Source organism: Leptonychotes weddellii, chromosome 1 (assembly GCF_054177405.1).
Source record: "Leptonychotes weddellii isolate Sample4059 chromosome 1, ASM5417740v2, whole genome shotgun sequence".
Lineage (NCBI taxonomy): Eukaryota > Metazoa > Chordata > Mammalia > Carnivora > Phocidae > Leptonychotes > Leptonychotes weddellii.
In genome coordinates this window covers 97988863-98006569 of record NC_138369.1, presented here as the reverse complement: position 1 = coordinate 98006569, position 17707 = coordinate 97988863, and the positions used below count along the sequence as shown (strand labels likewise).

Here is a 17707-nt window from a genome sequence, read left to right as displayed (position 1 = left end):
TGGTGATTTCTAATTCAGCTGTGCTTGTATAAAGTATAATAATATATGTATATAAAATCATCACATGTACACTTAAAATATCTCACAATTTTGTCAATTACACTGCAATAAAGCTTTAAAAAAAGGTACAAAAGTGATTACAACTAATTTGTCTAGTTTAAGATTTACTGAAGTGGTAAACACCCTAAAGGGCAAAAGAGGCAGGTGTTTTAATGTGAATCATGCCTAAGAAAATGTTATTTTCTTTGTGACTTAATTTCCCTTTTTGCTATTAATACAATCTTCAGATTATGACAAAATTTCCAGATCACAGATTTCAACTGCATTTTTAACAGAGAGCTGGCATAAAGAAAATGAAGGATTTTCTCTCCCTTTCACAATTGAGAAACTAAAACACAAATTACTAACGGTTGCCATTAGTTTAAGTAATAAAAAGAATTAGCAACCTGGTCAAGAAATGAGCAACCTTTTCCAACACCTGATGGCAGATGCAAACAGAAAAACAACACGAAGTCCAAAATTCATACAGAATCAATAAAACCGTGATTTACAGAATGCTTAAAAGATATGATTTATCTAATTTTTACTGTCCATTTTGACCCTCTCTTTGATAAAAATGTTTCTGAAATGTTTTATAAATCATAATTCTTTTCTTTTCATAATATAATTCCCTTGTGTAAAGATACTTATGGACATTATTAATAATGAATATGGAAGAGATGACAAAGAGAATACATTTTCTGGGTTCAGGACACAAGTTTTAAGTTCCTTTGTTGAATAACCCTGATGTCAAACTGCTGTGTTATTTGCTTTTCTCTTTTAAAAGCAATGAATCACATATACTTGCAATTGTTTAGGTTTCTGGTTCATCAGGGTTTTAATACACCGGTTATTCTGTGTGGAAAAGGTTGACAATTCCAGTTTAGCAAGGGGTCTGCGCTGTAAATAAAGTTTACTGAGTTCCTTCAAAATATGTTGCCATCCTCAAAATGCCTAAAAGCCTACAATGTCATACATTACAAAAATTACTTACAAACTTATGGATTTCCTGGCATCTGAATAAGTCACTAAAAATAGCATGACTGTAATGTTTCTATAAAATATTTCTTAGTACTCCAAGCACATCTATCTTATTAAAAACACAACAGCCAAAATATGGAAAGAGCCCAGATTCGACGAATAGATAAAGATGTGGCACGTGCGTGCGCACACACACGCACACACACACAGGAATACTACTCAGTCATCAAAAAGAATGAAATCTTGCCATTTGCAACGACGTGGATGGAACTAGAGGGTATTATGCTAAGTGAAATAAGTCAGAGAAAGACAAATATATGATTTCACTCATGTGGAATTTAAGAAACAAAACAGATGAACACAGGAGAAGGGGGTGGAAATAAAATGAGAAATAAGAGAGGGAGATAAACCATAAGAGACTTAACTACAGGAAACAAACTGAGGGTTGCTGGAGGGGAGGTGGGTGGAGGGATAGGGTAACTGGGTGATGGGCATTAAGGAGGGCACTTGAAGTGAGCACTGGGTATTACATGCAACTGATGAATCACTAAACTCTACCTCTGAAACTAAAAATACGCTATATGCTAATTAATTGATTTAAAAAAAAGTGGCAAAAAAACAGAACTTACAGATTATCTATAAATTTAAGCATATGAAAAATACTAGATAATTTAGGACACAAGGTAGTTTGTAAGAAAGAGAACACAGTAATCTACCCTCACTTCAATTCTATAAATATTTGCCCAAAACCTGCCATGTTCCCTGGTGGGCTGTCTAGTACTCTGGGGGGACAAGACTAAAACACTGCATTGCATTCTGAGTCTCTGATGGTCTATCAGGGAAAACAGACACAGTGTTGCAGCAAGTGCCAGGACTCAGAATACCTTGTTTAAGAGCACCTTCTCCTGCGCGGATGAAAGAGATTTCATTGGAATCCACCATGTGGTGCGCCCCATCTTGCAGGACAAACCGGAGCCCAGAGAGCTTGTGACCAGAAAGAGGGCCTTTCTCACAGGCATCCAAAAACCCCTGTTAATGAATAAACACAACTTCTGGAGTCAGTGGATTTCACTTGCACATGAATTAAGAAGAATACTCACACATTTATACTGTTCAGAAGTTAAGCATTTTTATGAATACTACATTTCACCCCTCAAAAATAAGTTTTAAAAAGTCGGACAGCTTAACTACTTAAATTTTATTACTGTGGCATCCCACAGATGAAAAATCCCTTGGAAAAGCATATCACTTAAAGATGTGAGCTGGTTTGAAAGTGATGCTGGGAATGCTAACACTTAACATCTTCAGGAATTACTTACCTCTTCTAACCCATTATACAGATGGCATGCTCTTAATTTTATAAGAAGGAAACAGAGGAAAGGCAAGTAAGAGTATCTCCATCGAACTTGGCATTGATTCAACAGCTATGTCTTGAGCTCCCACTATACACCCATCACTGCTTTGCCTCATGGCAGACCACAACATGATAAGCTTTGGTGTTACACACATCAGTAAGAACTGGAATTCAGAAGTAATTTCACTTTTCCTAATGCAGTTCTTTTTTAAAAAAACAGCTTCAGGGGCGCCTGGGTGGCTCAGTCGTTAAGTGTCTGCCTTCGGCTCAGGTCATGATCCCAGGGTCCTGGGATCGAGAGCCACATCGGGCTCCCTGCTCAGCGGGAAGCCTGCTTCTCCTTCTCCCACTCCCCCTGCTTGTGTTCCCTTTCTCACTGTGTCTCTCTCTGTCAAATAAATAAATAAAATCTTTAAAAAAAAAAAAAAAAAAACAACAGCTTCATTGATGTATGACTGACATACAATAAACTAAACATATTTTAAAAGTACAATTCTTTTCCAGTCCCTTCAACATTTGTAGAGCTCCCACAATTCAAGTTAGTTTTTCTTGGCAAACAATCAGATTGCTGACATATAGTACAATATATTTCTGACATCGCAAAACTATAAACTCTGTATGTTGAAAAATACACAAGTTAGCCTTCACCTACATTAATCTTGGAGAATAGAAGATAACTTAAAAGTATGAGTGACAAAATACTGTCCTGAAATAAAGTATAATGAATGAAATACACTAATCACAAAAAAAGCTACCACCACTAAAACCAAAATAATCTATTAGTAAAGATTTCTAAGTTAAAAGGGTAAATGAAAACCTAAAAATTTCAATGTATGAGAACAGACAGTTGCTGAAGGTTTACAACAGTCTTAAAGCCAGTGACCTAGAAAGCAAACAAAACACTAACCTCTTACATGTGCAAAGCACTTCACAATTTACAAAGAAATGTTACAGAGTATCATCTGATACTAAAATTGGTGAGGGGTTTAAGTTTAGTCTTCTATTTACTCATGGTTTACAAATGAAGAAACTGGCTCTGAACAACATGATTTACCAAAGAGCACATTAACCAGTAGCAGGGATGTTGGGAGTCTTGATGAATGATCATGCTACTACAACAGTAAACTTGAAACTTTCATAAATTCCTAACAACTGCTACAAATTTTAATTGTTGATTGCAACTTACAAAGTAGGTTCAATTTATCAAAAGAAATAAAATAACTATGATTAAGAAACAGAATGAGGGGTACCCTGAGTGACTCAGTTGGTTAAGCATCCAATTCTTGATTTCAGCTCAGGTCATGATCTCAGGGTTGTGAGATCGAGCCCTCCATCAGACTCTGCACTGGGCACAGAGCCTGCTTAAGATTCTCTCTCTCCCTCTGCCCCCTAGAAGAGCGCTTTATATATGAAAAGTGCTTAATAAATATTTGCTAAGTGCATGTCTTTAAAAAGCTGGCTACAATTTTGAGATGGTTGGACTATGAGAAAGCAAATAAGTCCTCTTAGAGAAAGAACTACTGCTTTGTTTTGGAAAAAAGAAACAAACAAACAAAAAGAAACAGAATGAATTCCCCTTCGTTGTCATAGTATATATTTATAGCTCTTCAACCTAATGCACAGAAGATTCTAAATCAGATGGAAAGTTTAACAATCAGATAAAGAAGCAAGACTGTAACTAAAATGAACCATGTAAGACAATGTGATAGAAATAGGATTTGAGGGGCGCCTAGCTGACTCAGTCAGAAGAGAATGAGACTCTTGATCTTGGGGTCGTGAGTTCGAGTCCCACGCTGGGTCTAGAGATTACTTAGATAAATAAAACTTAAAAAAAAAAAAAAAAGAAAGATGATTTGATACCTAATAAACTGGTTGAAAAAAATGTAATAAAGTTATTTTTGTTGTTACCTTTTCTACTGCAGGCACAAACTGCTTTGGAATATTAGCCCCGAATGTTTCATCTAAAAACTCCAACTTAGTGTAGTTCTCTGGGTCCAGAGGCTCCAGTACACCGATCACTTTTCCAAATTGGCCTGCACCACCTGACTGTTTTTTATGTGTAAATTCAAACCTGAAAGTGATTTAGGAGGGGGAAAAAAACGATACAGCATTATGTTAATTCGCAAAATGAAATAATTCCTACTGATTTAAATGAAAAACCACATTTCACCATTATTACTTGTTCCTTTGAATACCTTGCCATAAAATTTTATTGTAAAATTTATTTAAAAAGTAATTCTTTCATGTTTTTACTTGGAGGTGAGAGTGAGGTACAACACCAAAGTAATCCACGGTTTTCTTTAATTCTGCCAATTCTTCCCTTCACAAGTAGAAAAGTAAAAGTGTTAAAAGTCAGTCTAAGGTTCGTGCTCTAGTAACCTACATTCCAAAGAGCTCACCCTCTTCTTTTGGAATGCCTCCCTTCCCCGGGACATAGTGTTGTTGTTCTCTTCTTAAATCTCTACAACTAAAGACAGTTACTTGAAAACAGGAGCTCTGCAGTTAATTTATTCAGATCTGAGTTTACTACTTGGACTTTATGGAGTGATGCAAGATGAGGGAAGGGAGTTTCAGGGGGATTAATACCTGAAAACAGTAATGGCAAAATGATGACTAACTTCAGTCAGTCATTTAAATAGACACATATCCAGACAGGTCAGTGTTTACTTCGAACCACGAATGGCAACATAAATAGAATAAGCACTTTATATAGATATTAAACATTTGTAAACATACACTATTTCCCTGAAGAAAACATTTCATGAGTATCTACTACCTGTAAAGCATTTCTTCCTTTAAACCGAAACCTTCCTCAAGACCTCAAGAGGAAAGAGGCCAGCCACTTTCAAAATTATCTCAGGTAACTGCAGGTAAATGGACATTAACGAGCCTGTTCCTACCTACAGATCTGTGCTAGTTTGGAATTAGTATTCATTTTGGTAGGAGATGCCAGCTTGGAATATGCGGATTTCATAAAAAGCCTAAGTGTGACTGTGCCTGATGAGCTGCCTTTAAATAATCTTCCAGCTGCCAAGAGATTCAGGACGGGCTGAGGAAAACAACCGCTGAAAGGAGAACTTTCTCTCGGAACTAAGAGAACGAAAGTAGAAGGGAAACAACTGGCAAAGCACCACAGAACGACCGCAGGGGCTCCACAACCGTGTCTGGTGACCAAGTCGTGGGTACGCGCAAGGTCTCCAAGACATTTACAGTTTTGTTTTCAATTTGACAAGAATATAACATTGATACAAATACACGCTCCATCTGTGCTATCTCTAGGGTAGTCACTAACCAGGGATGTTTACATTTAAGTTAAAATTTTGAAAAAATTTAAAATTCAGTTCCTCAGTTGCACTGGTCACATTTTAAGTGGTCAACAGTCAAATGGGGGAAGCGGCTACAGGACAGGGCAGCACAGAGAACATTTCCAGCACTGCCCGGCAGGACCAGTTCACAGACCAGTAAGTTTCAGGGGCCACGTCTGAGTCATAATCAAGTGGATGCTGAATAATGAAACACGTAGGTGCCAGGCTTGTGCTAAGCAGTTCTTATGGATCGTTTTGTTTGTTCTTCACCACAAACTATGATGTGTATACTATTTCTATCACCATTTTACAGATGAGAGAGTAACTGGCCAAACATGATACAGGTAAGTGGCGGAGCCAGGATATGCACCAAAACCAATGCTCTTCATCAAACATTTTTCTAGAAGGCTAATAAGAACATAAGCTGACGTAACCTGAAAATGATGATTTCACTGGAAAAGCTGTTAGAAGGCGGTCCATGAAGATAGATTTTACAGTCGCTTAGACAAAAGGTAGAAGAACTAAGACATGGCTTGGTAGGCAGCGAACAGGAGTGCTGGAGGTAAAAGGACCCATGCCCTGGTCATCAGACCACTAGCATGTTGGAAAGGCAATTTCATTTTGAAAAAATATCACCTCTCACGATAAAACTAATGTTAATTAAAATGGTGTTGGGTTGTTGGGGTTTTTTTTAGATTTTTAAAATTTAAGAGAGAGAGTGCGAGAGAGCACGAATGGTGGGGAGGGGCAGGGGGAGAAGGAGAAGCAGACTCCCTGCCCATTGGGGAGCCCCATGTGGGGCTTTGCTCCCAGGACCCCAAGATCATGACCTGAGCCCTAGGCAGACACTTAACTGACTGAGCCACCCCGGCAGCCCATAACTCTATTGGTTTTATCTCTATTTTGTAGATTTATTTTGATTTTGTAGTTGTACCAAAGTTGCAAGCCACAGACCTTTTTAATTTTATGTTCATGCAAGTTTATAAAATTATAATAATTTACCTGATCCCAGAGACCCGTAATAATTTTGTTACTTTAACGGTAACCCATACATTATTCAAATTTGAGGATAACAGACTTTAGACTAACCATTCATAAAGCTTTAGTAGATAAGATTTCAAGGACTCAAGTATAACAATAAGATTCTCTTAATGCAGTTTACTTAACATCTAGATAGGCAGTTAAATGTTTTAATGTAATAATTATACTTTGAAAAGAATATAAATTAATATGTGTGCTTTTAGTAAATGCCTAATATGTCACAACCTATTAACTAGCTTTGACCTACAGCGATGGTATTCATAAAGCTTCAGTGACTTTATCTAGGAAGCTCACATATTGTATTTCTAACAACTCTAACTGGAAATAACCAGGAGATGTTAACTAGCTATTTGTGAAACTTAAAATTTCATTATCAGCAAAAAGCTCTTTCAGCATCATCAGAATGTACTCAGCCACTCTTTCCTGGACACTATCAAAGAAACACGTGATTCGAACAATTCACACACACTCACACACACACAATGACAACCTAAGAGGTTGGCTGATACATGAATGACTCATCCTCTCACGCCCCAAAAGAAAAACCTACCCCCCCCTTTTTTTTTTTAAAGAAAAGCCTTAAGGGGAGAAACTAACCCCTTCATCCTCTTACTTGACAGCTGGTTGGCTAATATAACTAGAAAAGACAGAAATGCCTTATTCCTTACATTTTTAAAAAATATACTTACTCCAAATAAAGACTTTATTAGTAAATTAAGAAGGGTATTTGGGGAAGAGAACACATTATAAATACATTTTATTTTTTAAATCACAACACATATGCCCACCCAAAGAACTTTCAAAAATCCATTTTGAGAAAAAAAAAAAAAAGCTAAGAAGCTCTATTTTTCCAAGCCAAAGAGCTAAAGGGAAGGTTTGGCCATACAGATAAAAAGGAACCTTAGCTTCCTGATCTAGAGCAAATCCAATGTCTAAATTATAGTCCCTTCAAAGGTAAAACGAGAAGACAATTAAGAAACCTGCAGAATGGAAATGCACTGCCTACTAAAAGTTTGTGCTTGCTTTAAGCAGCTTTAAAAACTCTTGTCTTTGTTAGAAGTTACTTCATGTAGTGCTTGAAGTTCAGTTCTTAAATATGTTTTAACTCTTAAAGTAAAAATTTCAAAGTGATTAGAAGGTTAGAAGCTTGGTTTTTACAGCAAAACCTCATTTTTCTAAGATTAGTAAAGCGAGAGGGGATGAGGTGTATTTCTTTCTCCTGGTCCAAATTACATAATCCTCCAAATTAATGCTATCCTTTGAAGTTTCTCATACCCTGATTTGGGCAGCATTGGTCCAATCCCACAGAAAGGGGCATTAACCAAGCGCGTTTCTGCACCTCACAATGGGAAGGAGAAAGAAGTAACCAACCGACCGACTCACTATCTAGAGCTCCTTTGCACTTTGCCCTGTGCCTGACACTGCGCGGTGTATAAGGAAGGTGTGCTGCAGACTGCAGGTGAAGCAACCAGATTTCTTCCACGGAGAGCAAACTCCATAAAGGAAAAAGCCAGAAAGCCCCTCCCTGCACTTCAGTAAAGGTTAATGAAAGGATGGATGAAGTCCCAGCCAACCTAACCCACCGACTCCCTCCCTACACCTCTACCCCCGCCTGCCGGAAAGGCCAGGACTCACCCCTCGCAGGCACCAGTCGGTAAAGTGGGCGGCAGCAGGGCGGGGCCACAGGAGCAGCCGCCGGAGCCAGCGCCCCTGCGGCAGCTTCCTGATTCGGAAGGAGGGAAGGAGGAAGAGAGGAGGGTGGGAGCCGGCGATCCCGCCTACACCCAGCCCGACCTAGGCGTGCCGACTCTTCCGACTCTTCCGTCTCAGCCACCCAGGAGGAGGCTGAACCGGCGGCGCACTGGTACCTTCTAGTCCCTTTCAACGCGAGCAGCCGTAAGCTCCCACCAAGAATGGAAATCCCCCCGACCCACTTCCCAGCCTCCAGGGCAGCCTCGGTGGCGGAGAACTGCATCAACTACCAGCAGGGGACCCCCCACAAGGTGTTTCTGGTGCAGACTATCAAACAAGCCAGCATGGAGGTGAGTCCGGCAGAGGGCAGTGGGCGGGAGCCGGTATCTACTTGCTTGCCCTCCACTCCCGAGGGTCTCAGCCTTGTTCTCAGCGCGACTTCCCTTCCACTCCACCCTTGCCTGTTTTGGGACTCGCTGCTGACGTCAGGTCTAGGGAAGTTAACATTTCTGGGAATAGCTGACACTCCGGGACAGCCAGGGCTGTTTGTTTTTTCTTGGAAAGGCAGAGACATAGACACAGCTTTTAATGGGAAAGAAATGGGAAAATGTTCTAAATGTGGGGCGGCATTTTACCCTTTTCTGAGTGAAACCTGTAGAACCATTCAAAAGAATCTCAAAACTGCTACTACGTTTCTCATCTACTACTCCAGTAGTAGATGAGAAACAAACCTCCCGTCTGAACCAACAAAACCTCCCGTCTTCCAAACAATACTTCTTTGCCTAAATTTTAGGAACAATCTTTATCAGACCCTTTGACCAAAATGAAGGGGGAAGCAAACAGACAAACTGACAACCAAAGTCAGAGAACAAAAGCATTGTGGGCTGAAGCTCTGCCTTAACTACCCAAACACCACGGCCACTGACTCCTGTAAAAGATATGCTCCCTCTGGCAAAGGGTTAAATTAAATGCTTAAGGCTACAGCTGTCACTAACCAGGCTTGTTTCCGTTTTACTAAAATCTAAGATTTGAGATTGTGGCTTAGTTATCTGACATAAATTTAACTAACAGTCTGTAAGAGCTGACAGGGAGTAGATGTTACTTCAAAACTGCACCAGATAATTAGGTATACACTCTTAATTATATCTTGATTCAAAAGTGAAATACCTAAACAATTGTCTTAGTTTTTTTTTTTTTAAAGATTTTTTTATTTATTTATTTGAGACAGAGAGAATGAGAGAGAGAGAGCACATGAGAGGGGGTTAGGGTCAGAGGGAGAAGCAGGCTCCCTGCCGAGCAGGGAGCCCGATGCGGGACTCGATCCAGGACTCGATCCAGGGACTCCAGGATCATGACCTGAGCCGAAAGCGGTCGCTTAACCAACTGAGCCACCCAGGCGCCCTAAACAATTGTCTTACAGTTATAAAATTTGTTAAAGTATCATTTTGCAGGTCTGCTAATGGACAAGTAAAAACAGTACTTAACATCTCTAACCACTTCGCAGTAATCTGCCCCCAAATGGAATTCACCTTCATTGAACAGGGTTTGGAAGGTACAAAGGGCTTTTTGAAAATGTTTTCAAAGGTATATCCTGTTTTTTGTCTTAGAATCAAAAGGTGTTTCACAATTTCTTTTGTAGAGAATTCAGGATCACAGATCAAGAAGTTGAAGCCCTCTAATGATTGAAAGTGAATTATAACCCATTTTATATATGCTTTTATCCCACTCTTCTGTTCTCATCCAAAATAAATCTCATAAAGGACCTCTTGAATTAGATTTTACATACATGGTGACATGCCTTTTTCAAGGTCTAAGGCTTTAATCATTTATCCTCACCAGTCAGCCCTCTGCCCCAACTAAATGACAGTGTATTTTTCTAACACAAAGAACCGAGTTATTCTTGTAATAACTCACCACATTTTCTTAATAGGATATTCCGGGAAGAGGACACAAGTACTGCCTTAAATTTTCTGTGGAAGAAATTATCCAAAAAGTAAGTGAAATGTCTTTATTATGAAATAAAATCTGACTCTATAAATATTTTAGATCACCTTTGCTGATCAAGTCATAGGATTAACTTGTATTTTTTTTTTTAAAGTTGTGAAATCCCTGCCTTGAAAAAAAATAATGAACATACAAGGGTCAGATTATATGCTTTTAAAAATATATTGAGATACATGAAGTAATTCTATTGAGCTATTTAGAAGAGACTACACATTTCAGTTCAAATAAATTCCCTTAAAAATGTTATATATTCTTAGGGCAGTCTGAACTTATGCCTAATATGACAAATGAAGTAAAATTTACTCTCCAGTCATCATTACTTTCTTAGGTCTGCCTTTCTCATTCTGTTTTTGATTTCTTTCATTTAAAGAAAGCCAGTGCTTTTAGATATTTATGAGCAATAAAATGACCAAATGATACCAACATGTTCACAGGAATCTTTCAGTAATGGGGCAGGGAAATTTTTAAATATTATATACTTGCCAAATTATTAGTGAGACAACTTTGAAAAAAAAGGAACTGCAGTCTGTACCATAACCATCTTAAAATTTAAAAAAAAGCTTGCCTTTTGTTGAGCATAATTCAGAAGACACACAAGGCTAACAAGAGATTTATTAAAAGATTATCTGAGCTAGTAGACAGCCATCTTTCAAAGAAGAACCAATGCTACTATTTTCTAATTTTACATCTAGATACAGATTAATTTATCCAGGCTTGAGAATATTTCTGTTATTTCAGAAGCAGACGGTAGAGTAATAGACTTAAAAAGTAACCAAAGTCCAGAGGTAGTACATAAAGTCAGACTAAAATCTGGCCTTACAAATGGGACACCCCATTAACACTGAAATAATAAAGTTTTGAGATGAAATATAAGATTATGATACTTTATAAGTTATAAAATAAGTTACCTATTTTAGATACCTTCAAGAAAACTGTAGGCCACACCCAATTAGATACCTCTGTAATAGACTCTCTGAAGTCAAGTTTGAAACACCATTAGGGGGCCAACACTTTAAATGTTATATCTCAAGAATGATAATTAGGAATGGATGGCCATTTACATGTAAAGGTATTTTGGAAAATGTTTCAAACAGCAAGTTACACTGAACTGCACAGCTGAAGTACTTTACCCTCTAATGGGACAAGATACTGCACCAGAAGTCAACTTCACATTTGAAGGAGAAATTGGAAAGAACCCAGATAAAGAAGATAACACATTTTACCAAAGACTCAAGTCCATGAAGGAACCACTTGAAGCACAAAATATTCCAGGTATATAAATATGGCATGGAAAACATTTTTTCAACTTTAAGATCAATATTAATTATCTGTGCTCAAAACTATTAGATGTTAACAATATGTTGGAAATACAATGGTTTTTGCAAAAATATTCATTACTAGTCTAATTCAACAAAAAAAGGCCTTACTTAAATTATATTCTGTACACATTTGAAGGAAACAAAAACAGGACTTAGAATTTAGATTTCTCAAAGGTTAACACTGTATGTATAAAATAATTCCATTCACCATATAAATGTTTCCCTCACCAGACAGTTTTGGAAATGTATCTCCAGAAATGAAGCCAATTCGACACTTAGCCTGGGTTGCCTGTGGTTATATAATATGGCAGAATTCTACCGAAAACACATGGTATAAAATGGTAAAAATTCAAACTGTCAAGCAAGTGGTAAGTGATTTCTATAAAATACACTATTAACGGTTTTATTTTACTGAAAGTATGATAATTCATAATTGGATAAATAGTGCCCCTTTAGTCATTTTATACTTAAAATAGTGAACCTGGTATTTTGAAGGAGAGGTCAGTTCCCAAGGCTAAAAAAGTTGAAGCTGCAGTTTCACGAGAGTAAAGTATTGAGTTATAAACAATTTGGCATTCCGTTTTTGTGCTCAGCTTAATACAGATTATATCCTTTGGTGATCTAAATTTTGTATTCAAGTTTTTACAGCTATGCGAATGAAACTACCTGTGCTTTTTTTCCTCTATTGAAATGGTGGTGCCAGAGCTACTCAGACGGGGCTGGCATTTTTTTGCCCCAAGGATCAGCTAGAACAAATATCTTAGCATCTTTTAATCTTTGTGAAGCTTGCTGTATATCATTTTCTTTTATAACCCATTTAGTCATAATCTACAACCCTGTTATCACTGCTAGCCTATTCTTTTAAGTCTGATATGACTGTTTAGAACCGCCTCTTTCTTGTCTTTAAAGACATAAAGTCAACTTCACATTTTAGCTTTATTAAGAGGTTAGAAAGAAAAAAAAAAAGTCAACCGTTGATATCTAATGGATATGTAGAAAAACAGTGCAAAGAAACCACAACAAACAGTTTTAGTTCTATCAGAGGAAAGGACTTTCCAAATGACTTGTTTCAGCTTGCTGGAAACAAACTGCAAGCTGGAGCACCTTTACTCCACAGGCTTTTTTGCAACCACTTATTAGACACCTACGGGCACTGGAGGGCAGGATACCCAATCACAATAGTTAGAGTATGATGCCAATACCTAACATAAATACCATAACATTTTAAGAAACAGAGCCCTTTTTTTGTTTTTTAAATTTTTAAGTAGGCTCTGCACCCAGCGTGGAACCCAACACAGGGCTTGAACTCACAACCCTGAGATCAAGACCTGAGCTGAGATCAAGAGTCAGATGCTTAACAGTCTGAGCCACCCAGGTATCCCAACAGAGGATTTTTTAAATGCATTTCTGTAGACATCAACTTTGGTTACAAATTCCTATTGGGGTACTGAGGCTCAAATAATTGAGTAACAGGGCCAAATTACAGAGGTTATACAATCATAATCATGGTTTTCAAGGCATGACTTTGTAGCAAAATATGCTCAAGACAGTGCTAGAAGTTTTATGACAGAAAACTCCTATAACCCTTCATCAAAGTTTTAAAGCATTATTAAAATTTCAGCGGAAAGGTTTACTGCTGTTAACCAAAAGGGCCACAGCAGCTCATGCTGCCCCTCGGAGGCCAGGGCTTGTTGCAACACATTGATTATAAACCTTAAAAAACCTTGTACAGCAAATCTCTGGTGAATGTAGTTTTAAACTATGCGGATGCAGTATTTCTGTGGAGCTGGTGGTATAAATACTTTATATGCCCAAAACAATAAGCAGCACAGATGAAAGCTTTAATTGCAAAACCATATAACTACACTCATTATGTTTTCCTACTTTCAGTTTTTAAAAAGAGAATTTCTATTATAAAATTGGTTCCTTTAATGTAAACACTCATTTCAGTAGTTTATCCCTTAAAATGATGCTTTTCTGAATAATGGAAACATTCAGGAATCTTAAATGACAAACTTTAGATCATAATGCTCTGAAGCAGCTATCACAACTCAGAACCTAAAAAGGGTACACAACTTTTAGAGTAACAGGTGAAAAAAATCATGATTTTAAAATGTAGTTTGAAAGAAAACTTTTTTATAAGAACATAGTTTTTCTTTTTTGGGGAGGTAGGAAGGGCAGAGGGAGGGAGAGGAAGAGGGAATCTCAAGCAGGCTCCATCTCATGACCCTGAGATCATGACCTGAGCCAAAACCAAGAGTTGGACACTTAACTGACTAAGCCACCCAGGCGCCCCAAGAACACAGTTTTTCTGATCAGGCTAAATAAATTATAACATTCAATTTTTGTTTTTACTTATTAATTGGAAGTATTATCATCTAGTAATGAAAGCTGAATTTTAAAATGAACATATCATTTTTGCCAGAGATACTAAGTTTCAAACACCAGGTTTTTATTTTTTATGATAGCAAAGAAATGATGACTTCATTGAGTTAGACTACACCATTCTACTTCATGACATTGCATCTCAGGTAAAGTATCATTTACCTTTATTTGATGACACTTTGAAAACTGAGACGTATTTTATAGCCACAGTGTATGCCTTATTAATTTTGACTCTAAATCAGAATTCATATAAATTAATACAGACACCAGGTTGAAGTGTATTATACTGATAGCCATTTAACTTCTTTTTTGCTGTTCTTTGTAAGACTGTTTTGTCACTAACAAAATCTAAACCCAACATTGTTTTCTTAAATGTTTTCTGAATTTTATCACAGCATTAGTTAGTTTCCTTTACTTGCAGGAGATGATTCCTTGGCGAATGCAAGTTCTCTGGCATCCACAATATGGTACTAAAGTCAAATATAATAGCCGTCTGCCAAAGGAGGCACAGCTGATGAGTCAACATGCTTATCAATGATGTGTGTATGCCAATCTTCATCAATACCTAGTTTATGGGGCCAAGCAAATCCCAAAATGTCACTTTGTATAAATGTCTTCATTACAGTATAGAATGATACAGATTCCCTAATAGACACTATCATGATGTAAAAGTGGTGTGTATATCCCATAATAAAAAGCTTCAATTCCGGCCTCACAGTATATTTAATTGTGTTGCATACTTACGGGACGGGGGCAGTAATGGTCTCTCTGAAAGCAACTTTTGGCTTTCCTGTGACACAAGGACAACCATATTCTCTTTCCATCCTCTAAAAAGAAGAGGGGAGATAATTTTTTGGTATACTTAAAAAAAATAAACTGAAAGAAGAAAAATCATAAGAATCTTAACTACCTTTGAAGCACTCATTTAAATATGATAAAAAATGAGGGCGCCTGGGTGGCTCAGTTGGTTAAGCGACTGCCTTCGGCTCAGGTCATGATCCTGGAGTCCCTGGATCGAGTTCCGCATCGGGCTCCCTGCTCGGCAGGGAGTCTGCTTCTCCCTCTGACCCTCCCGACCCTCCCCCCTCTCATGTGCTCTCTCTCTCAGTCTCTCTCTCTCAAATAAATAAATAAAACCTTTAATAAAAATAAAATAAATATGATAAAAAATGATAAATCTTCGGGCGCCTGGGTGGCTCAGTTGGTTAAGCGACTGCCTTCGGCTCAGGTCATGATCCTGGAATCCCGGGATCGAGTCCCGCATCAGGCTCCCTGCTCGGCAGGGAGTCTGCTTCTCCCTCTGACCCTCCTCCCTCTCATGCTCTCTGTCTCTCATTCTCTCTCTCTCAAATAAAAAAAAAAAAAAGAAAAAAAAATGATAAATCTTCAATCATTTAAGTATCTTACAAAGTACCTTACAAAGGTTAGATACATGATATTAAGTAATATAAGTGACTTTTAGAGATTTTATATAAATGAATTCTAATTTAGACTGTTTAACTTACACTTACCTCTAATTTATCTATCCACTAAAACTTCACCTTTGTTTCATATTATTACATATTCTCTGGAATAAGTTTTCTACTATCTTAACTTCAAAAATATGATCACAACCAGAATTTTTAATCATAAGTCAAATAGCTTTTGTTTTCATTCAGAGATACAGAAGACCTTTCCTAGGGAAAATACAGCCCATCTACTCTTTCTATTATCTAAATTCTAATGATCTTCAAGTACTGACTTGAGAAGAAAACAGGCAAGAAATGGCCTCAAGAGTGGGCACTGGTGGGCCAACTTCCTCAGCAGGTCTCTCCCTGCAGGTTCTCTCCCTAAGGTTGAGACCAGGATTTGCTTGACCCAACTAACCACTACCTAGGGATGGATGGATGATCTTATTGCAAATACTTGGGAGTCTTGATTCTAGGAGTCTGCAAATGTTTTACAAATAAAAGGATTTAGAAATCAAAAATAATTAATTTGTAAGAGACAGTAACATTTGTAACACAGTATGCCACATCTGGATATAAGCCAGAATGAAGTCTGAAGAACCACTATTAGTTTACAGTCATTAGACTGAGAATTACTGACTTGTAACAAAACACAGACATAAATAAAATGAATTTAAGTTAACTTCCTTGTTATTCATTACCTGAGCATAGATTTCTAGGTGTAATTCTCCCATTCCAGATACAATTGTCTCCTTGCTCTCAGTGTCGAAGTGGACTTTAAATGTGGGATCTTCTCTTGTAAACCTGCCAATACCTTTTGAAAATTTTTCCAGATCATTCTTTAAAAAAAGAAAGTCATTACACATTTTAGTAAGCATGGTAAGCAATGGGATTGTTGAAAGAACTTTACTAAATGAAATCAAGTACATTAACAGTTAGGAAGTAACAATGATCCCCATCTAGTTCCTAGGCCATACATACCCTTTCAGTATGTGAGCTTGGACAACACACAATCAAGAGAGCAGGGAATGGTTGGCTGACAGAATTTTCTGTCCACAACAAGATACAAAACAAGAGTCTAAGGCTTAACTATGCCCTTTCCTATTTTATTCTTGGATATACATAGAAACTGTCCATTTGTGGAAAACTATCCATTTGTGGAAAACTTTCTCCAGTGAAGAAAAAGCATCCTTGTCACTCTATTACATTTTAGAAATTCTATACATAATCAAAGGAATCAGCACGTTTACCAAGATTTGATTGTAGATTCAAGCAGGACAGTTAAGACCAAGAGTAAGGCAAATGTCACACTGAGACTTCTCCCTGCTTGGATTTGATTGCATGCACCTTTATTCTCCTTAGATATAATTCCATACGTGGTAAGTAGAATTATGGTCCTCTAAGGATAAGCCCTAATCCCCCCAAACCCATGAATGTTACTTCATATGATGAAGGGGATTGTGCAGATACGATTAAATTTACAGACTCTGCGATGGGAAGATTACCATGAAGAATCTGGGTTGGCCCAATGTAATCACATGGGCCTTTAAAAAGGAAGAGGAAAACAGAAGGGTTAAGTTAGAAAGATGGAACGAGGGAAGAAGAGGCAGAAGATATATGAAGCACAAAAGGAGTTGACTGCGTGGTTGACAGCACTGAAGACAAGAGGAGTGGCCAAAGCCTACGAAAATGGACAGCTTCTAGAAGCTAAAAACAGGCCCCAGGTGACAGTCATCAAAGAAATGGGGACCCCAGTCCCAACAGCCACAAGGAGCTGAATTTTGCCAACAATCTGAGTAAGCAAAAATAAAATGTCCCCTAGAGCCTCCAGAAAGGAACAGTCCTGTCAGTCCTGTCAGTATCTTCATTTTAGTCGATTAAGAACTATGTCAGATTTCTAACACTGTAAAATAATACATTTGTGCTACTTTAAGCCACCAAGTGTGTGGTACTTTCTTATGGCAGCAACAGAAAAAAACGAACACACCCTGCATCACCAGTATTTAACAGTTATCACGTGTGCATAGAACTGTGCTATATTCATGTTTTGAATATGTACCTCAAATTCTAACCACAATGCTGCAACACAGAATTATCCACATTTCACAGGTGAGGAAACTAGGTCTAGAAAGGCTGACT

At 37.7% G+C, this 17707-nt stretch overlaps 2 protein-coding genes across 2 annotated transcripts in view; one reads left to right on the top strand and one right to left on the bottom strand.

Moving 5' to 3' along the window:
- GFM1 (G elongation factor mitochondrial 1) overlaps nt 1–17707 on the bottom strand; it is a 44261-nt gene that overhangs the window by 5754 nt on the left and 20800 nt on the right. The window contains exons 12-15 of the mRNA XM_006731204.3: nt 16270–16407; nt 14865–14947; nt 4283–4445; nt 1905–2049 (exon numbers count right to left, since the gene is read on the bottom strand). Of these exons, the coding sequence (XP_006731267.1) occupies nt 1905–2049; nt 4283–4445; nt 14865–14947; nt 16270–16407 (529 nt within the window). The remainder of the gene's footprint in view (nt 1–1904; nt 2050–4282; nt 4446–14864; nt 14948–16269; nt 16408–17707) is intronic.
- Nucleotides 8439–14840, top strand: LXN (latexin). Its single transcript, XM_006731214.3, has 6 exons — nt 8439–8762; nt 10343–10405; nt 11511–11688; nt 11967–12103; nt 14204–14266; nt 14542–14840. Exons 1-6 carry the CDS (start codon nt 8634–8636, stop codon nt 14656–14658), a joined length of 687 nt encoding a protein of 228 aa, XP_006731277.1. The 5' UTR covers nt 8439–8633; the 3' UTR covers nt 14659–14840.